Source organism: Camelus dromedarius, chromosome 29 (assembly GCF_036321535.1).
Source record: "Camelus dromedarius isolate mCamDro1 chromosome 29, mCamDro1.pat, whole genome shotgun sequence".
Lineage (NCBI taxonomy): Eukaryota > Metazoa > Chordata > Mammalia > Artiodactyla > Camelidae > Camelus > Camelus dromedarius.
The window spans coordinates 22,888,466-22,911,219 of NC_087464.1; the positions used below are offsets into that span (position 1 = coordinate 22,888,466).

General features: G+C 37.8%; 1 protein-coding gene across 5 annotated transcripts in view; it reads left to right on the forward strand.

Annotated features, from left to right (window-relative positions):
* PTPN9 (protein tyrosine phosphatase non-receptor type 9) overlaps nucleotides 1-22,754 on the forward strand; it is a 65,138-nt gene that overhangs the window by 5,754 nt on the left and 36,630 nt on the right. Inside the window, exon 1 of one of the 5 annotated variants that reach the window (XM_031440791.2) lies at nucleotides 5,298-5,419. The exons of 2 other annotated variants lie outside the window; for them this stretch is intronic. Coding sequence is in view for 1 of the 3 variants with exons in the window: in XM_064480687.1 (XP_064336757.1) it covers nucleotides 7,702-7,737 (36 nt within the window). In the remaining 2 variants the exon portion in view is untranslated. Of the gene's footprint in view, nucleotides 1-5,297; nucleotides 5,420-6,632; nucleotides 7,601-7,686; nucleotides 7,738-22,754 lie in introns of those variants that run through there. 2 more of the 5 variants (XM_031440792.2, XM_064480687.1) reach the window with 2 other exon arrangements.

Consider the following 22,754-nt stretch of genomic DNA (forward strand, 5'->3'; position numbering starts at 1 on the left):
AACTCTCCATTTTGAGGTGTGGTCACAATAAAATTTATTTTTTATGTATATATTTCTCTTGTATAAGAGAAATAATTATTCTTAGAGCCAAATACGAAGAATATTATCTCCCCAAACTAAAAACCAAGGTGTTTTTGTGTCAGGAATACATTCCTTTTTTGATACATTCATGTGTGGATATAAAAGTCTTTTTTTTTTTTTTAATTAAGGAGCTTTTATTTTTTATTTTTTAACACCTTTATCATGGTTTAAATCCTGTACAGTGAACTACACATATTTTAGATGTACAATCTGATGACTTTTGATAGATGTGTACACCTGTGAAACCACCGCCACACTCAAGATAGCTCGCATTTCCATCCCTCTCCAAGAGGTGCCAATCAAAAGCCTCTCTTAATGGCTGCTAAAGTTGTAAGTTTGGCAGTGTGAAGGGTAATTTCTGCGTTTCAGTACTAATCCTCATTCTTAGTATGTTATTAATTGTCTTCAGTTTACTTTTCCAAAGCATATGCTCACCTTTGTAACTTGACCTGCAGTTGGTAATTTTATTGAATTTGCTAAATGTAATTAACTTGACCACCAGGGATAGTTAAGGTTGTCTTACTCATCTGTTCTGTGTCTGTGAACCTACAGAAAGTTAAGTGGGGCTGCTTGAGTTACATCTATTTGGGATAAGTTGTGAGAACTCCCTCTTTGTAATAAACCATAAAAAAAATTTTTTTTAACTGGGAGTATAAGGATATTTGACAGAATATCTAAGGAATTATAGCCTTTTATATCACATTAAAAATAATTCGTGAGTTCCTTTAAGGTTTTTATGACAAATAATCTACTAATACTTATTTTCAAAGCCTCCAAAGAAAATTCCTGTTTTAGAGTTCATGTTGTTTATAGCTTATTGCATTGTTGTAAGGATTAATAAGCTAATGCATGCAAAGCACTTAACCTGATGCTTACATAGTAAACACTCAGTTAAGTTAGCCATTATCATGATATTCTTTGTCTTTGAATAGTGAAAGATTTTAGAGCCAACTTATGTTAAACCATTCCCAATGGGAAAAAATATTCATATTCACTCAGAGGACCATCACTTAGCATGGATTCTTATAAATACCAGAAAATAGTTATCTTGCAACTTCATAGTGTAGTTTTCAAAAACCAAATCTGTGTGATGGTTTATGTTCTTATAAAAGGATCTTCTGAAGTTAAAAATTTAACTGCCTTACAGTGGACTTCAGAGACTTTTGGCATTTTTCCCGAGGGCAGGGATTTTGTCCTGGTTCTTGTGGCCAAGAACTTCCCTTTTCCCACAGCCTCATGTCCTGTGCTAAATGTCATCTGTCCCCCCGGAAATAACCGTACGTCAAACACCAAATGATTCATACTGTTAAGTTGAGGCTTTCCAGAGAGGGGAAAGAGAGGAGGGATAGGTGAAGAATTCTCATTCTTTTCATTATTGTCAGTAACTAAAGATACTGTAATTAGCAATTAGGTAAAATCTCATTTGGATGTGAAAATTTTACTCTATTAAAATTTCTGAGCATATGAAGAGTCTTGGGCTTTAGAGGTGTTAAGGGACCTCGAAGTTTTCTCCAAGGAACCTGACCTGTAGTACTTACTAGTGAATTGAAAAGTAAGACAGACCCTCTAGAAAGAAGGTGAACTGTTTTACAGAGGGAAAAGTTAAAACTCATTATAGGTCAGTACACTTGAGTCTCACTTTCTGACTTGTATACCTTTATTGTCTTGGAAAAGACAGAGTACTGTTGGGATACTCAAACTTTTTCTAAATATTAAGACCATTTTTGTCACAGGATGGCTGGTCCACTGCAGTGCCGAGATAAGATGTCATAGTCCTTAACTCTGGTTATTTTTTCAGATACTTAAATGTCCAGTGCAGTTTCAGCCATTTCACATTTATTTTATGATCCTGCCTTGATATGTCAGACAATTGAGGGTACTTTCTTTTTCCAAATCAACCACTATCACATTTCCCTGTCTACACCTCCACGCAACAGATCCATGATTGCCCTTCCTGGACACAGGAATAGTCATTGTTTTTATTCCTTTCTCTCTGAAGTAGGTGCAGTTGCTCCTAGAACAGGTAGTTTAGCTTGCACTGTTCAGTGCTAGAGAGAGGCCTGTACTTACTGGAATGAGCACTTTCATATCTGATTTTGAAAAGACCTCTTTAGAACCTAACTGAGATGGCATGGGGATGGGAGGCTGAGAAGCTTCAGAGCCCGTGGCAAGAGTTGTCCATTAAGGACTGTTTACCTCTTTGGTCCAGACTGAAAAATGATGAAACCAAAACAGTAGATTACAGGTGACTTTTTCTTTAGTTTCTGCTTCTGAGAAGATTATCCCATTTTTTCTCTGGGAAACACAGTTTCTGATGTGTGTACTGGTTTCCTCTGAAATACCAAGCCCATTCAAAACACACCCGCTTCTTGTCCTTTTATCCAGCACTGGTGGCACAGATCCTACTAGCCTAATAGAATTATTATGAAACCATTATTTATTCTCAGAATTGATGGGCAGATTCTAAAGAGAGCCATCCATGGCTTTAGAACTGAAGTGTCTGAGTATATTAACCCATCGATTACTTTTTCATTGCTTGAACAACTGGCTAATCTTTACCTTTGCATTTGTTTTTCTGTACCTCATTGTTACATCATAGACATCAGTATTAAAATTTTTTTTTTACTTTGGGGGGAGGTAATTTGGTTTGTTTATTTATTTATTTATTTTAACAGAGGTACTGGGGATTGAACCCAGGAACCTATTGATGCTAAGCGCGTGCTCTACCACTGAGCTATACCCCCACCCCCACATCATTATTCAAATCAGTCTTTTTAAAAATAAGTTTTTTAGATTCTCTACAATGACCATATGTTTCTTTTGTAATTAAAACCAATAACTTTTTGTAAAAAAGTGCTACATGTTTTCTACAGGTTTAGGATTATGCTACTAACTGCTGAGGTCGCAGTATTTTAAGATTAATGCAAATCTGGCCTTTTTCTAAACAGAACTATTTACAAGTGAAATCTGGGTCTTTTGGGAAGTGATGATGTTGAGTCTTAAGTAAACTTCAGGAATCCCCAGCTTCCTTTGTGGCTCCAGACATTTTATTTAGTATTTTTGAGTCTGTTTTGTGTTCTTTCCTTAAAGAGCTTTAGGAGATCTGCTTAATTTAAATAAGTAAAATCCCTACAGTTATAAAAATACCCAACAAATATCTGTGGTGGTAGTATTCTTGCCTTCTATGCTATAGGAAATGATTTTTTCAGATAAGAATAGGAAGAAAAATTAAGAACCCAACTTTGTAGCAGTGAAATGGAAGATTTCAAAATAGCTGAAGACTTCTAAAAGTTACTGTATCTAGTAGATGGTAGTAAGGCTACCTGCGCTCATTTTTTTAACCCTTAATGCATTGCTCTTTAGTTCATTTCTTCTTTCTAGATTATGGATTACCTTTAAGTGCACTGGTTATCATCTTTTTTTTTTTTTCACCCTGATAAAACTTCCAAAGGTCATCTGATCTAAAAATGACTCATGCTTAGAGTGCAAAGAATGATAGTTTATATCATCTTTCATATCTTATTTAAATAGCCCTTGTGAGAAAATTCTCATTCCATTGTTTATCTCAGTGGTCCTCAACCAGGGTGATTTTAACACCCCCACATTTCCCTTCACCCACCCCCACAACATTTGTCAGTCACTGGAGATACATTTAATTGTCACAGTTGAGGGCTGCTACTGGCATCTAGTGGGTAGAGGCCAAGAATGCTGCCAAGCATCGTGTAACGGTGCATGTACAGCCCACCACAGCCAGGAGTTATCTGGTCTAATGTAGGTGGAGAAACCCTACTTTATATCTGAAGAATTTTGTAGTTTTTGGGAACAGAGTTACAAATTCCTATTTTTTAAAGGTAGAGCTTTGGTTAACACATTACTTATCCAAATTCTGTGTTCCCAAATACTGGTTTCTGCAACTGACTTCACATACTAAAAAACTCCAGTCTAAACATAATTATTTTGCAGCATAACCATCACAGAAGATAAAATGAGACATTTCCACAGCCTTTGCAGGGATTTCCTGAGATGGGGAAATTTTATATGACAAATAGAACACTGCTGAGTCCTACCATGGAAAGATAATAATGGGAAGTGTCATTTTTGCTTTCCCTTCCAAATGTTTCTGAGTGTTGCTGTGACGTGTCCCTGTTCCCCCTCAGTGAGTGAGGTGATTATTATGTATCAATCCCTTTTCCTTTTCATGTTAATGTCTACTAAGAGGAAGGTTTTATAGATCATAGTTTGTTCATTCATTCAGCGATCAGTTATTGTCTGTTGCCGTGTGCCAGGTTCTTGTTCAGTATGGATTGAGGGCTCTCTGTCCTTGAGAAATTGCCCTCCAGTTCTCTGTAAGCAGTTCTTGAATTGTGGGTACCCACCAAGGAGAAGGACCTCTTATCTGCAGTGAGGGCAGGGGCTTGATCTTACCTACATCCTTACTGCACATTGTGAGAGTTCAGAATATGTTTGCTGAGAATGAGTGAGACTGTTCGTATTCAGATTACTTATTCCTCACACACTCATTTTGTTTGGGATGATTTATCTTCCTGATATAGGGATGATGTTCAGAGGCTTTCAGTAGTCTACCAAGGAGGCAACACTGGGACTCAAACTCTCTAGTAAACTTAATCTGTCTTAACCACGTGTTTCTGTGTATGACACAGCTATATACATATACCCTAGAAACAGCTCTTTCTTGGCATTTGTGAGTTAAGCAGTCCTGGTTTCAGCCATGCACGAGTTTCTCTACAGAGATGTGGCTACATTGTTTCTCGCTGCTTATTGTACATTTATTTATGACAGAAATTATGGGATTTAATGAGATGAGTGGACTTGAAGGTTCATATAGGTCTCTGGCTGTACCTCTCAGAATGTTGCAGGTTTGCTCTTTGCCCATTTTAAAACCAGTCTTTATATTTAATCTTCTATATGTAGAGTTTAATCTTTCAGATATCATCAGCATCATGGGGAAGTATATGTGGTATATTTGTTTCCCAGAAACTAGGATGAGGCTATGGCTTTTTAATTGTTTTTTCCATAATACCTTCATTTTGCCCCTGTTTTTGTCTGTACTTTGTACCTATTACTAGATTTCCTTTTTCAACTCATGTCAAGTATAAAAGTTGAGGAAGAAAATTTTTCCAAAAAAAGGATTTTCTACTCCATGTTTTTACTTTCTGTACTTACAAATTTCCTCTTTCTTAGATTTGTAAAGGAAGACAAAGAGTTACTAAGAGAAAGGCTTGAAATGTTGAACATAATACGTCAGCACAAGAACACAATTTGGGAATGGCCATTTGTCTCATTGACTTGAGCTCTTCCATGCCAGGAAACCCCAAAGGTGAGGATAAAATGGTATTTCTGGCCAGGTCAGGGATATAGCTAGCAAAATTAAAATGTACAGGATTTTCCAACATACTTTTGTTTTCAAAAATAAATCTTTCTAGATTAGGATTCTAAATGTCTTAGAGAAACCATCTATTTCTCATACTGAATTCCAGTGCACCATTTTGTTTGTAGGTAAAACTCAGCACTATTATGGAATTAAGTTAACAGAGACTTTTTAAAAAATTAAAAATCATCCATCTGTTTTTTTTTTCTTCAACCACCCAAAGCATCATTTTCTTTCATAGTTGACATCAAGCTAGGGAAATGCTAGCTTTGGAGGTGATTTTGGGAGAAAATTAGAAGCAACTGGAAACTTGTGTTTTTTGTTTTTTGTTTTTATTTCTATTTTTTATTGAAGTGTAGTTGACTTACAATGTTAGTTTCAGGTGTACAGCAAAGTGATTCAGTTTTATATATATACAAACACACATATATTTTTGGATTCTTTTCCATTATAACTTATTATAAAAAATTGAATATAGCTCCCTGTGCTATACAGTAGGTCCTTGTTGGAAACTTGTGTTTTGAATTAAGTTGCTTGGACCACTTGAAAGTGAAAACTAGTCAGAACGTCTAACCATTGTGCTGTCCTTATGGTGCTACAAGTGTTGGTAAAAGCCCACATCAAACTTGTGATAGTGATAGTGGCTCAGCACTGACTAGGATGGCTGTAAGTTAAAATGAAAAAAAAAAAAGAAGAAGAAGAAGGAAGAAAAATAACAGGTGTTAGCATTGCTGGCGGGAATATAAAATGGTGCAGCCACAGTGGAAAATAGTTTGGGAGGAGATGGGAAGGGGGAGTTATTGTTTGATGAGTACAGAGTTTTTGCTGGGGGTGATGAAAAAATTTTGGGTATAGATAGTGGTGATGGTTACCCAACATTGTGAATGTATTTAATGCCATTGAATTATGAATGGTAAAAATGGTAAGTATTGTGTATATTTTACCACAGTAAAAAAAAAAATTAAAAATGGCTAAGCACTATTCTAAGAGCTTTACAGGTTTTAATTCATTTAGTGAATAATGCCTCTGGCCGGTGAGGCAAAGGAAATAGGTGTTACTTCTACTTCTCATTTGACTGCTGATCTTGAGCCTAGACTCTCTTCTGTAAGTACCATTTCTTTTATAAGATGTATCTATGTTAATAATTTGTTAGAATGTGAATTGTCACCTGTTTTAAACTGAATATTTCATCTGTTAGATCCAGTTGAGGTCTACTTTGTAGGAGAAAAAGGAGTTTTCTGTGTAGGACAAAGCACTGAACATTATGATGCAAACGGATCTATATATGTATAGCATCTTCCTCTTCCCCCATTTTCCAATATGGTTCTGGGGATGACTTGAAATATTGTTGATCTAGTGCAGTGGTTCTCAGTCTCCAGACCAGCAGCATGAGTATGCCATGGAACTTGTTAAAAATGCAAATATTCTAGTTCTACCCCAGACCTACTGAATCAGAAACTCCAGGAGTGAGATCCAACAACATACATTTTAACTAGTCTCCAGATGCATGCTCCAGTTTGAGAACTAGTGGTCCAGAGAATAATTAGGATGCACAGTGTTGTGTTGGTCAGGGAACCAACTAGAAGTGAGTTTAGATACTTAGACTCACTTCAGGAAGGGAAGGCCTGGATTTACAAATTGGCTCTGAAACTTTAGGTGTTAGAGCTGGTCTGAACTGGATGAAAGTTGCAGGGATGACCTGATTCTGGGCTAGAACTGTGCTGTTCTGAGGGAGAGGAACAGGAAGGCAAAGTTCTTAAAGTAGCATTTACCATAATTTCTCTCATCCAAAGAAAGAGAAGAGCCCTTACCTACTTGAGAAATAGAAATGGAACCAGGATGTCTACATGGTTGAAAACAGGGCACTGAGCACCTGATGTCCACTGCAGATGGCATTCCCTAGAGAGGTACTTGGCTTCCAAGGGAGTATCGAACGAAGGAAGACGCAGGCTGTTCTGACTCAGCCAGGAAAACCCGCCAACTTTGACAAGGACATCCATAGGGAAGCTCGTGTTACTCCAGTGTCAATTGCCCTGAGAATCTGGACCTAGGAGTTACCGCATTTTCCTGTCTGGGTCCTGTCCGGGAGCTGAGCCCAGTACTAATTGGAGTTGAAAATGGGGCACTGCGGTGAGGACTGCCAGAATGCAGGCAGCTTTTCCAGGCTTCATTCTTTGCAGGTTTACAAATGGCCTCTTACGTACGATAAGCTGATCTTCTTGTACTGTTTTATGAGCTGCCTCCTTGGATTTGGAAGCATTGATTCAGTGAGTTGAGATGACTGAGATCTGAAATAACTGACGTTGCCTAATTGTAGTCTCCCAGCTAACTGTATCCCTTTGAGGGAGTAATGAAACTCTAGGTCATGGTCCCAGTTCCTTGAATGTGTGACAAAGACTCAGGATTAAGTCACCCAGGGCACAAGTTGGGCTTGGTCTCAGAATGAAAACATGGGGCCAGTTAAATTTGGTGTAGATTAGCAACAGCAGGTCTACTCTGCAGGCTGGGGTCCAGATGAGCAACATGTCTGACTGACAGGCTGAATCCTGAAGTGTTGGACTAGAAGTCCATGAAGTCACTCCTTTTATTTGTTTTTTTTTTTTATTTTAATTTAAAAAAATTTGGAGGGGGTAATTAGGTTTATTTGTTTATTTTTAGAGGAGGTGCAAGGGACTGAACCCAGCACCTAGTACATGCTAAGCGTGGACTCTGCCACTTGAGCTGTACCCTCTCCCCAGTCATTCCTTTTAGATCCATTTGATATTGGCAACATTGAGCTTGAGGTGTGTGGGAGAGAAAGAGGGAGGGAAAGAGGGAGATGAAGGTGAAGGGAGAGGAGGGGAGTTATGGGGGGTGGGGTGTTAGTTACTAAGGAATGGAAGCAGGTGAGAGGTAGCTTCGTTGTGTGTGAAGTGGAAGGGAATATAGGGCCAGGAAAAAAGGAACCAGCTACTGTTTTCAAAGCATCTCACCACTCTGATCTTTTTCTGGACTGATTGTAATTTGCCCATGACCTTCTTAAAGTTTAGCATCAGAACTGAAGACAATGAAGTCTGATAGGCCCCCTTGTTTTGGGCTTAATTGTTTTAGACACTGTGCTTCTGTAATGCACTTCAAATTCAGAATAATTTTTGGCAGTTTAAGCAAACTATTGACTCATAGATACAACTCAACTAAGATTCCTGAGTCTTGTGTGCTTCTGTTAAACTTCATCTGCTACTTCTAAAATTGATTTTCTTCTGCTTAACTCTTCTTAAATATTATTTTGTTAGATTTAATGTTCATGACCGTTTGTTGAACCTTATGTGCCAAGAACTTTACAAATACTACTTTTTTTCCCCTCTTACACCAATTCTGTGGGGGTATTACTCCCATTTTAAAGGTGTAGAAATTAAGAATCAAAGAAGTAATTTGTTTGCATTCTAAATAGTAAGTGATAGAATCTGGTTTTCAGATCCTTGTCTGTCTGACTCTAAAACCTCTTGCTTTTGAGCACCATTCTAGCCCGTGGTTCCATCCTGTTTTGACCTTTTAGATTTGTGTTCTCTTTTATAATGTATTTGTTCTCTCAGCTAAAGGCCCTCTTATATGGTCAGCATGACCAGATGCCCTTATCTAAGTCATTTATAGCAATGGGACGGGGCCAGGGAGAGATGCAGAGCAAGTCAAGGGAAACACTGTGAGCCTTAGAGTCAGATTTGGTTTTGGAATCTTGGTTGTATCATCATAAGTAGTGTGACTTGGCAAGGTCCTTATTTGCCTGGGCCTCCATTTTCTCATATATAAAATGTCTTAATACTACTTTTGGAAATGTTGAATAAAACATGGATGCAAAGTGCTTGACTCATGGCCCAGCAAGCATACTATAGGCTCTCAGTGAACATTAGTCTATTTGTCTCCCTCCTTTCAGGGAGTTTCTTTAAAAAAAAATTTTTTTTTTTTTAATATCCTTTAAAATCCCCCACTTCAGGTCCTGTGAATTTTTTTTTTAATTGACTGTCTTTGGGTATGACTGTCTGTTGTTTGCTGCAGGGTATCACATGCCCACTATGGCAGCAGTTTTGGCCCTAGAAAGGAGTGGTTAAGAACGGTGTCGTACGTTTCTGTGTGATTGTGAGTGAGTAGCTTAAATCTCTTTCTGCCTTAGTTTCACCGTATGTAACATGTAGGTAGTACTAGTACCTACCATAAAGAGTTGTTATGGGAATTCAATAAGGTAATATATGAAATCCTTGGAGCAGTGCCTAGCAGATAGGGCTGTTTAATCTTTGCTACTTTTAATATCTGTAAACTATAGACAAGTAATGCCTACTTTGTAGGGTTACTTTGAGAATTAAATGAGGCAGGTAGTCAACTGCTTAACATTTTGACTGGCAAATATACATAAATTAATAAAAGGAAATCTTACTGTCCACAAAAATCTCATGAAATGATCATCAGGTGCCTTTCTGAAATGTAGATCTGTTCTGTGTGTCAGTGATTTTCAAACTTGGTCGTGGACAAGAATCATCTGGGGATCTTGGTAACATGCAGGTTCTGATTCAGCAGGTTTGCGGTGGGGCCTGTGGTCCGCATTTCAGACTTCCCAGGTAATGCCGGTACTCCTGGTTTGCAAAACTTCATTTTGAGTAGCTCTGGTGTACAGTACAGTCCTTTACTTTTCAGTCTAGTGTATTCTTTCTTGAAAGACTTGTTTTCAGGAAATCACTTCTAGTGATCACTGTTCCCCTTCCTAAAAGCTCAAAACCCACCTTTAAAAAAAAAGAATCTGTTGGCCAGGACTAGGTGTGTATGTATGTAAAGAAAGATCAGTTGTGCAGTTTACCAAGGATTGGTGTCAAGACTGTCAGGGACTGGGAACTTTTGTAGCCCTCAGTAGATGCCCCCGCCTCTTGAATTGGGACCATGTTTGCTCATCCTTTAAGTTCCACAGCAAATGTTCATCGGGCTCCCCTCAAGTCCTCAGGACGGTCAGGTTTTGCAGGTCTGGAGGCTTGAACTGATTTGGAATAATTAGGGGCTCTACTACTTTGAGCTCAGTTCTTTCCACAAGGCTCGTTCTTCCCTCTTCAAGCTGAAGGTTGTGCTTGTTGATAGAGAAATGGAAGAAGTAGGGGTTGATGTCTACAGTTCTCGCAGAGCCCTTTCTGTTATCCTTAGTTTTATTGACGGGCCTTGGCTCGTTCTGGGCTGTGACTGGCACTTTTCTTTTAGGTCAGAACCACCACTCTGTTATCTGTTTTTTAATTGTGCCCTCTTCCTTTGTACATATCTGTTTGTGGGTGTGCTTTTAACATCTGTGCTCATTGGAGAATGCTCTGCAACTATACTACTGGCTTCTTCAGATTGTTCTCATTTTAAATTTGAATTGGTATAATTCATAATTAATTGCGTAACTGGTTATCAGAATTTCATTTTTGAAGATTTCTTTATTAAAGATTTCTTTAAAAAACAATGCCAGCAGCTATCCTCTCTTTAGATTTATATTATGAGATTTTAATTTTGTAAAATCTACATTTTGAAAGAATTATAGTGCACAACAGATAAAAATGTGAGCTCTCCAGAGTCAGAAAATCTGGGTTCTGATTCAGGTTCTACCAGTTTTTTTGTTTGAGGGCCTTGAGCAAGTTACTTAACAGTTAGAAATCTTAGTTTTCTCATCTGTAATATGGGGATAATGAAAGTAGCCACCTCCTAGGGCCATTGAGAGGATTTGAGATACCCTGTAAAACTCAGTATCTGACTGATGGTTAAAACTTGATACCCAGTAAATACTAGCTATTTTTAATAGCTTATTTTGTTAATGGTCTGGTATTGTTTACTGATATGTAGTAACATTTAAATAATGCCTTTGTGGGTAGCCAATTATTGGATTGTGTGAGGTAGGCAGGTATTATCCTTTTTTGAATGATGAAACTATGGCATGAAGAGTTTTGACTGACCTAAGGGCACATAGATGTGGCAGAACTGGCTCTTTTATCCAGGATTAGTGATGCCACATCTAGGACTTGCTTTCTTAACTTCATCCTTCTGATAGCACTTAGCTGTTGGCTATCACATTTTCTTTTTTTCCCCTTTTATTTCTTTTAATGAAATGTAGTTGGCATTCAATATTGTGTTAGTTTCAGGTGTACAACATGGTAATTTGACATTTACATGTATTACAAACTCAGGAACAGCCAGATGGAAGAGGTGCATAGGGCAAGGTATATGGGACTTCCACATCCTCTCCAGGCCCTGGTGCACTACTCTCCCCAAATCTCCACATGTTCACCAACCCAGAAGCTCCTTGGTTATCACACTTTCAAAGATTACATGGTTACTTGGAGACCTTTTCAATTTTTCAACTAGTCTACTTGGTCTGGATTAAGTCCAGTGTAGTAGTTCCCTCATCCTTTTAGAATGAAACTGTTAGCAAGATTTTATCAGATTTTCTATCCTTTACCCCCTTTTAAGATAAATTTGATATCCACGAAATGATGAGGTGCTTGAAGTTCCCTGTCTCTAACATCATTATCATCATGCCAATTTTGGAATCCGAATCAAGAAGGTAATAAATATTCTCCATTACTGAGCAGGCTGAAGGTACTTCAACCACTGTATCATGTCCATTACTCTCTTTTGTCTTCATTCAGAAATTCTTTAGTGTGGCTAATGAATTTCTACTGGGGAATATCACTCTGAGACACACTGCCATCCTGCATTCCAGTTCAAGATGTGAATGAGATTTGCCTATCCATTGACATAATGCATTCACAGATTCATTAAAACTCAGATTTTCATGGGTAGGAACTGTGTCTTACTTATTTCATAAAATTAATAAACTTTAAATTAACTTATTTTGGTTATCTCTGTTATAAATGTCTGAAGTTAAGATATTGGTAACTTAATTCTCAGATTTTTTTGTGTGACTTAATAGTTGCCTCTCCCATTGTTTTTCTTCTTATGTCATTTCTGATATTCTTTCCCAGTTTGATCCAGGAATTTCTTTCTCTGTTTTCTACTGGCAAGTATTCAGACAAACATGTTCTTCCTGCTCCCTGTGAACAACACTCTCCTAGCAGGCTGAGAGCCCATCATCATCCATATGTTTACTCATCAGAATGGTGCCCAGCACTGTGCTTGATGTTGAATATGCCTTTGTGAGCATGGACCCCTGCACCTCCCAAACTTCCAGGCCAACAGGAGTAGGCAGACAATATGAGAAGCTTTTATAATATTGTATGTGGGTGGAAGGCAGTAAAACGTTCCAGGATGAAGTGGGATTTAGACTGATACCTAAAGGGTGACTAGGAGTAAACCAGGGTTGGGAATAGGGAGGAGGAGAAGGATGTTCCAGCATGATCTGGAAAGTCAACTCCAATTTATTGACAGACATTCACGTTCCTCCTTTTTCTCCTAAAGTGTCAGCCACCAATTGGAAAAAGAGGTAAAAATGCTCACTAAAGGCCTCCCCCACCTCCTGGGTCCTCTAAGTCCTTTAGATTTTTTTTTCCCTTAGAAAGACTTTCAGGGTTTCTTCTGGTTTTGTGGTTCACCCCCTTATTAACCAGCTGGAATGGGTAGCAGTTGGCAAACTGCCTTTGGGTTCTTTCTAATGGAGAGTAACCAACTATATAACTCCTCCCCCGACTCCCTCCCTCCAACCCCCCAACTTGGGTAACTTTGCTCTTGCTAATGTTGAGGAGCTTCCTGTTTATTTTCCAAATTTCTGTTTTTTTTTTTCCCTGTGTTTCTCTTCTATGGTGTATTCTGCCCCTCAACCTCTTGATGTGAATTTTTTCCTATGACAATTTAGAAATGTTTACTTCCTTGCTTGCTTGTTGAATTATTTCCTCCATTGTTTTTGAGAGTTCTTTGTCCTCTTTGATGATTTTTGCCTGGAGAGTGGTTTTTAAACCTGAGAGGAGAGATGCCAGCCTGTGTTTAGTAGCCTTTGGCAAAGCCCTCCAGCAGGAAAGCGAGTGTGGCGTAATTTCTGCAGTACCTTGGAGCATCCTCTGTTTAGTGCTAAAGGTTCCTAAAAGCAGCTATAATCCTTTACCCTTTTCTAGACCTCCCTAACTCGTTGTTTGGCCTTGATAAGAAGACTATCAACAAACTCATAATTTGGTGGCATAGTTTAAGTACTTTTTAAAGTATAATGTTCAGATATCCTTATATAGATTTTAGTTAAAGACCATATAAAATTAATACAATATTTTTTGGTAGATCATATAGTCACATGATTTAAACTTAAAAGGTACAGAGGAGAATCTAGTAAATATTCTCCCTATTGCGATGTCTCTCAGCCACCTACCTAGTTCTCCTGAGACAACCAATTACCATTTCTTGTATATCCTTGCAGAGTAACTTTGTGCATAAACACCTACCATACATAGTATCTGATAAGATGAATGATATGTATCCTGTATTCTTCAAGGCCACTTAGTAGGTAGAAAGACTATAGGATTTGAAAAGGCTTGAATTCAAACCTCAAAACCTCAGCTCCGCCATTTATTAGCCGAGTGACCTTGGGCAGCTTGCTTAGGCTGTGTATGCTTTGATTTCTTTGTATGGTTAATAATACTTAGCATGCCAAGGCTATTTGAGTATGGTATATATACAGTTCCTTCTTTGATGCATGTTAAATGCTTCACAAATGGTTAATACTTTACTATTTCTTGCTGGACCACACTCTTTGGCCTGTGTGAACTGGGAGGGGCAAAGCCTTGCTCTAACAAGTGAATGGATTGAATTGCCTTCTTTACTGTAATGCGTGACGAATGCTGTCTACTTATGGAAGGGAATCATGAGCCAAGGGAAACATAAGTAGCAATTTGAAAGGAATAGAACATTTTTTGTTTGTCAGGTATTGAAAGATAGTATTCGTGGTCTGGGGCCTTCACATTGGGCTGGTGGAGTGCTGATAAACCCTAACCCTTCACTTCCGCTGGTAGGAAGTCATTAACACTGAGGAGCTGTTCATGTTTAAGAACTCGATTAACTCTGGCCCTTCAGTATTGCTTGAAGCTTTGGACTCTATGGGAAGCTTGATTTGGTCAGCCTGACTTTGGATTTCCTGCTATTCAGTGCCCATTGTGATGTTAGTCCTTTAATAGGAGTTAAGCTTTTATTCTTTTTGGTTCTTACACAATGCTTGATGTAATGGATGGAAGAGTCTCGAATTTCAGAACCATTCCTGTTTGGTTTCAGCAGGAGGATGGTGTTAGGCCTTCCTTCATGGTTATCTGCACTTAGCATTGTAGGTAGGATTTGCCGGGCTTTGAGTTTGAAGTTTCCTTGGTCTCTTAATGGGTAAAAGAGAGTTTATGTCTTTTGACACATAGATACCAAAATAAAGAGAACTGATGTTGTGCTGATACACTTTAAGAAAAAATCTGAATACCCACTGTGCAAGATTCTGTGCTGGATGTTTTAAGCAGTTGGTTGTGAGTTCCCAAAATACTGTTATCCAGATTGCTGTTAATGATTTATCTTTCAGAAACAAATTATATTTACTGTATCTTCTCTGAAGGGACTTGGTATTTAGTGTATTGGTAGAGGAGGCTTACTTGGAGAACCACTGGAAGGTAGGAGTGTCTACCCATTTGAACATGTGGACTTAGGAATCGTATGTCGTGTGTTGTTTATTAGGAAGTGTGAAATACAGAATTTCTTACAGGTAAGGTGCAAGGAATCAAAAAAACTTAGAGACATTAAAATATCCCATAGTTTCACTTTTTGAAGGAAAGCATTAAAAATCAATAACAAATTAAAGTGAAACTGATTTTTTTAAAAATTTGGTCCATGGAAATATAGACAATAAATAGGGACAATGAAGGAAAACTGAATAGAAATCAGTTAGACTTGAACTCACTGTAAATATTTTAAAAAAAATAAAGTGAAGCAGGTCTGATTCTAAGCACTACCTCCGTTGCCTTCTTGTGTATATTTTTCAGTTGCTGTAAGAATGATCCAGGAACTGATCCGAGCTGGACGTAGACTAGGAGTAAAGGTCACTGAAATGTTGACAGTTTTTACTTGGTTAATTATCTGTGGTCTATTCATTTTTTTAATGGAAAAAAGTCATAACAAATGTAAAGGTCAGTTACTGCGTTTAAAATGAGAACCATTTACAAATTAGAAATGGCTGCACAGATTTGGTTTTCCCATCCAGCCTTTTCTTTCCTTTTTTTCTTGGTTAGGACTTTGGAGGGCTGCCCATTGGAGGGCTCCCCCCACCCCAAATTTTGAGAAAGTTTTGGGGGAGGGAAATAGCTCAATGGTGGAGTGCATGCTTAGCAGGCATGAGGTCCTGGGTTCAATCCCTAATACCTCCATTACAAAAAAGTTTTTAGTGCCAGAAATTACTGTAGTATAACTTAAGTAACATTGGTAATAAGTTAAGTAAGCAAATAGGAATATTTTGGATTAATTTGAAATTCATGTATACTTTTCCACTTTATTTTTTTCTGGAAGAAAATGTAATAAAATAACATGGAAACAAAAGGATGAAAGATTTTTCATTCATTGTTTTACAGACTGATACCATGTTTGCGGTGTCTAACTTTTTAACAGAAAACTATGATGTGCTTGGATGGATGCATAGTGGTCCATTGTATGGACGTTCCATAATTTATTCATTTCCTAGTTTATTGTTGGTCATTTAGATTATTTCCAATATTTTGCTGTTGGAAACAATGCTACAATGAGTAACTATTTATCCTGTATTCAGTGTAGCATTGTTTCTAATGGCAAAATATTAGAAACAGCACTCTGTGTGTATGTGTATGTATCTGTCTTTTACTGTGATGTTTATATTTTGTACAGTGGATTCCTAGAAGTAGTAGTATGGGACGTAGGGTTTGCACATTTAAAACTATGCTAGTTAAGTGCCAACTTAATATGAAGGAGTGGTGTAAATTACATAGTTGTCACATTGTGTGAAAGCACTCATTTCCCATATTCTTACCAATACTATTTGTTGTCAGTCTTTTTAATTTTTTGTCATTTGATAGGCGAAAATGATACCCCTTTTATTTATCTTTTAAAATCTATAAATTCTATTTAGCTTTTGGTTAGGTTGTGCATGGACATGGTTTAAAAGAAGTGAAAATTAATAGTTTGCCCTCTCACTCTGTTTCCTAGCTGCAAGTTGTTTCCTCTTCTCAGAGGTGACTAATATTACCAGTTTTTTTGTGTGTGTATTCTCCTACAAATATTTTATGTGTATGTGAACAAATTCATATAATATACTTTTCCTATTAATTGACATATCACTTGTATCATATATATATATATACATAAAGGATTGTATATAGAAATTCTGTATATACATAGGTTTACTTCTGAATTTTATTCTCCACTTTAAAGTTTTTGTCTTTATGAGGCAGGTGTCTTTTTGTCTTCCTGTATTAAATGACCTTTAGTACAATGTTACTGGTAGTGGTGATAGAAGGCCTCCTGGCCTTCCCATCTTTAATAGAAAAAAAAATGCTTTTAATGTTTCACCATTTAGTAAGATGATTGCTTAGGTTTCTGTTAGATAATCCTTATCAAATTAAGGTAGTTTTTTCTATTCCTAGTTTGCTAATTAATAAAAAAAATCATAATGGATGCTGAACTGTATTCAGTGCATTCTCAGCATTTGTTGAGAAGGTTATATACTTTTTCTCCTTTAATATCTGTTGATATAGAAAGTTGCTTTGGTAGATGTCTTTGTGTTAAACTGGTTTTTCATTCCTGGGATAAGCCCTCTTTGGTTACGATGTGTTTGTCCTCTATTTTACTGCTCTTTCTACAACATGAGAGTTACCATGAAGGTTTAATAGAACGTGGCATGAAAATTATCTGAGCCTGTTGGTTTTTTTTTCCTTGGTTTTTTTTTTTTTCCTCTTTTTTTTTTTTTTTTTGGTAGGGGATGTTTCACAACTCTTATTTTTTAATTCACATTTCTTTGATACTCAGTGGTCACTAATATTTCTAAAAGTAAATCTTAAAAGTTCCTTTGTTCTTCCTCTGCTACCCTCCAAATGTTAATGTTCTTCAGAGTTATGTTGTTCGTTATTCATTCATACATATTTATTAGATATTATTGGAGATACTTATTTATGCCAGGCACAGTGCTAGGAACTACGTGAATAAAACAGACATGATCCCTGACTTCACGGAGCTTTCCTCACTGCTGCGAGATGTTTTCCTTCCAGTCTGGCTTCCCCACTGCTATTTTTAGCTGGGAGAGGAGGACTAAACTGATTTCATCCCTTTGCTTAAAGATCTCTGTTGAGTCCTTCATGTCTATAGGGCCACATCTGGAATCTGGAGCACAGCATACAAGGGCTTTTCCAGTGTGGTTCAGCCTCCACGTCAGCCCATCTCCCACTAATCAGATACACACTGGCCACACTGGCCACCCTGTATCCCAGTAACCCGTTCTTTCATGACTCTGCCTTTACACATTTTGTTTTCTCTAACGAGAGTACTTGTCTTTTCCAGGCAAATTTCTGCTCATCCTTCAAGGCACTCTCTAAAAAGATTTGTTTTTAATTCTCCTAGAGAGAGTTTGAATCCCATAGCACTGTTCATAGATCTGTCTTAGAACTATCAGTTATATGATGATGACTTATTTATACGTGTCTCCATGTTTAAATGACTGTAAACTGCTCAGAATGGGGTCTTTATCTCACTAAATTATGTCTCCTTGACAGCTACTGTACTGCTTAGCACAGAGTAGGCCCTCAGCAAATACTTGTGAATGCTTGGTTGACTAACATGAGTGCTGCCTGAAGGAGCTCTACTGTTCTGACACTACTGCTGCTAATCACGGCAGGCTGCCAGAACGGAAACCGTTCTCCGAACTAAAACAATATGTACTTGAATGGTCCCTCTGTTTTCTCTCCTTCGCCTAAGACTTGTGTGTGTGAGTATATGTATGGTTAGTTGTGGGGACACATACTTAGAAAAGTATGTATTTATTCCTATTTTTCTGTGGACTTTAATTTTTAAGTTATTAAAAACATGGAAACAGCTTTAGGATGACGGGATTTTGGGTGATCTTTTCCTTCTTTGCAAATTTTCTTTATTACATTATTATTTCTTTCTTTGAAGTATAGTCAGTTATAATGTGTCAATTTCTGGTGTACAGCATAATGTCCCAGTCATGCATATACATACATATATTCACTTTCATATTCTTTTTCATTAAAGGTTATTACAAGATACTGAATATAGTTCCCTGTGTGATACCAAAGAAATTTGTTTTTTAATCTATTTTTATGTGTAGTGCTGAAACATTATTTTATAACATGATAAAATCAGAAGTTTTTCTTAATACTTTTTCCAAGTTGCAATAAAACCCTATTTAAGAAAATACTCTTTTAAAATCACATTTTAAGAAAAGGCGAAGTTTTCTTGATAAAATTAAATTATTTGAGATTAATCAGTAAATATTAATTCAGAGACTAGTTTATTTCCATGTTTGGCATAATAACAAAGGGATAATGGAAAGATCATTGTGTTTAGTTTGAAAATTTAACCATGGGGTGGCGGGAGGGAGGGATAAATTGGGAGTTTGGGATTCGCATATCCAAACTACTATGTACAGAACAGATAAACAACAAGGTCCTATTGTATAGCCCAGGAAACTGTGTTGATGGTTTGTAGTAACCTGTAATGAAAAAGAATATGTATATATTTATATGTATGACTGAATCACTATGTTATACACTAGAAACTAATACAATATTGTAAATCAACTATACTTCAATTTAAAAAATGGGGAAAAGAAAATTCAGCAAACTTCACGTTGCTGTATTATAGCAAGCTAGTGTGTCTTAGCTCAGACTGTTTCCTGGCATATTGATAGGGACTGGAGGGATTAATAGAGATAACAAGACAATAATTCGCAATGAAGGAAAGGTGGGAAAACAGGCATACGAGTAAGGTAGTTTACTAATGCATTTGTACCGAAATTGATGGAGAAATGGCGTATTTGCTGAAATACAGAGGTAACCTCACGTTTGGTTAAAGGCAGACAATGAGTCTTACATTGAATCACTTTCCTCATTTAGGTATTCATTGCAGGGTGACTGACTGCATTTTTTGCGTGGTGTTTATCCTGCACAAAGTTGTTTCTATATTAGAATGAGAAATAGTCTCAAGTCAGTTTGATTCTGTTATAGAGGACTTATGCTCAGGATGGCAGTGTTAATCCCCAGAGCTGCCAGTGTAGAGACAAAAGGATTTAGAGATGGAAGCAGTGGTATAAGTACTTCTGGACGTGGCTTTTTTCCTGTGTTGCCACAGAGCCCTGAATGAGAAGTTGCTCCTTTAAAGGCTTCTGTCTTGCCGTTGAACATGTATTGAAGGTTTCTAATTTAAATTTATGCTTTTGGATAAAATGGATTAGAGAGATTGGGTTGCTACAAGCTTAAGAGAAACAACAGAGGTTCCTTGATTCTGAGGAACTCCATTTCTGTTGAAAGAAGTTTCAGTGTGAAATGACTGGAGTAAAGAAAAAAAAGAGAATGAACATCCACTCAGAGACTACCTACCAGATGCCAGGTACTTTGGTGGATGCTTTCTATCCGTTGTCTTGTTCAAGTTTTATCTTTTCATGAGGAAATAGAGGCTCAGAGAGGTTGTGACTTGCCCAAATGTCACACAGGAGTGAGTGAGAGGATGGGTTCTTTCTGACTCTTAAACCCACTAGACTGCTAGACTCATTTCTTGGTGGTTAGGTGGCTGACATCCCAGGAGTTTATTTTAAGAGTAGGATTCTTATGGGTCTGGCTCTTCACTCTCTCCCACATTGTCTTGGATTTAAGGTGCTACCTGTGGAACTGAGAACGCAGGATTTTAGGTACTAATTGTGGAACTGAGTGTGCCAGCACGTTTTTCTTGACCTTTTGGGTTGCTACCTGTGGAACTGAGAACGCAGGATTTTAGGTACTAATTGTGGAACTGAGTGTGCTAGCACGTTTTTCTTGACCTTTTGGGTTGCTAGCCCCTTGCCTAGTACTTATTTCAAAATTGTAGCTGCTCTTGGGAGCTTGGTATAGCATGAAGCTGTGTTGGTTTTCTTCTCTCCTATACCATATTTCAACACCAGTAGATAGTGTCCAGGGTGGAATCTCCTTAACAGATTTCTCAGCCATTTTATAGTGGTTTCTCTGGTCTCTTTCTCCTCATGGCCTTGGTGAAGAAACTTGTTTCTGTTGATTTAAACTGATTGTGGGAGAAGTATGTAATTACAGTAAGCTTTGACTCTGCTGAAACAAATCTTGCCCGTGTGTAACAAGCTGGTTAAGGGGTTGAGGAGAGTTGTAAATGGTAATGTTAGTTTTTCTGTACATTAGTTCAGACCTTTTCCCAAAGTAAGACCAAGCTGTTTGAACTGTGACCACTCCTTAGCTGCCAGGTGTTGACAACTTGTGGTTACTCTTAAGCCTAGATAGATTCAAACCATTGACTTTAAGCTGAATTATTTTGTAAGCTGTGACTCACTTTTTGGCTCATTCTTCACCAGGAAATACACTGAATATTAATTTCAGGAATGTCAATTATCCCTTCTGAAGAGTGTGTTGCTCATTAAAATTTCTGGGATTTGTTTTCCTGGTAACAAACAGAACCCCAAGTTGGCCCATACTTTAGTGGTTGCGCCAAGTCCTTGTGTGAATGAAGGGGAGATCTGACTCACTGTTGGGAGAAAGGCTGTTGAAGATGAGACCATCCTTTCTGGCTTCTGTAAGAGATTCATCTCTTTCACCAGAGGAATGGGGTGCAGGAGGGTGAATTTGAGGCTGAGCATAGCAGGTGTTATGTGTGTATTTATGTCTGTAAATATCACATCACTGTTTATAGTACACTGGACTCTCTTCATGCAAGGCCTAGTCAGGCCAAATTAGGAGGAATTGTTCCCGTGCTTAAAGCCAAGAATAACATCCTGACCAGCAGGGGACAGAGGTCAGCTCAAGGCAGCAGCTCTTGGAAGCTTCAGGACGTTACGAACCTTGAAGGCACAGAGATTAATAAGAAGGCAGCTAATATAGATGTACTTTGAAGGAAGTGTGAAACCTGTATGTCTCTTACTGGGGCTTGGCTTATTTATGAAAAATGAAAAATCATCTTAACAGTTGGATATGTGATGAGTTCATATCACCTTCTGATCATTTAACTGAATATTCCCTTCCTGTCTGCATATTGATGTCTTTTTACTCTTTTCATTAGAAAAAGGGAAAAAGTATGTTCTATTTTGGTGTTTTATTCTACAAGCAGTTTCAGATAAGCGCAAGAGAGGGCTGGCTTTAAAAGATGATATGTTAATTAAAAAACAAATAGCCTTTAGAAAACCTCCTGGAAGCCTTCCGGACTGAAGTTCTGTTTCCAGGGTCTTTCTGTGCCGGCGTCTCTTCTTTTCCCTTCCGTCTTTTCTCATTCTAATGCTGGCCACTCACCCCGCAGAGGCCACTCGAACTGGTTTCTGGTGGAGCGTTCCGAGTTCATCCTGTTGTCTTCTCGGGGGCTCACTTCTCCGGTCTGACTTCAGCTGGTTCTGGGCCAAAGTGATCGTCTGAAAGCTTTTCTTCATAGCTTTTATTTCTGGGCTTTTTTAATTTATGCATCTTGCCTGATTAGTTTTGCTGGTTTTCTCCTTTTCCAGTTGCTGTGAGGTATGTTGCCTCAGGTGGAGGGTTCCAAAGCTCAGGTGCAGCCTCAGGCCTCTTAGATTTTACTCTGGTTTATAAAGTGCCTTCTTCCTTTCCTAGAAATTGAGGAAGCAGGTACTCTGTTGGGAGGTATTGCTGACTCTCCTGGGGCTCTAGTTTGCTAGTTGTTTAAACATGTATGTAGCAATTTAGATTGTGTTTGCAAGGTAGGACTTGTTGCCAAAACTCTGAAGTAGGTCATTACTGTTACCCTTTGTCCCCTGTCTTTCAATTGAAAAATTAGAGGTGGAAAGAGAATTATCTTGTCCATGGTCGCATAGTAGGTTGGTCTTACACCTTTTGAAGCAAACCTCATTTTTGTGTTTTTTATACTTAGCACAGATATGTACAGATAGTTAATAAATACATAATAGTTTAATAAATACATCTTAACTGTGGGGTTGATTGGTTGATCAGTTAAATTTCAGAACTCTCATCAAGTTGATCACATTTTGGGCCAATATGTGAGAAAAGTTTCTAGTTAGAGGAGACCAAATAGCCAGGCAGAAAGTGTTTACCAATTTAGAACACATGCAGAAAAACCCCGATGTAAATCCTGTTCTAAAAAGAAGAAACAGGATAGTTTGGCTAGATCA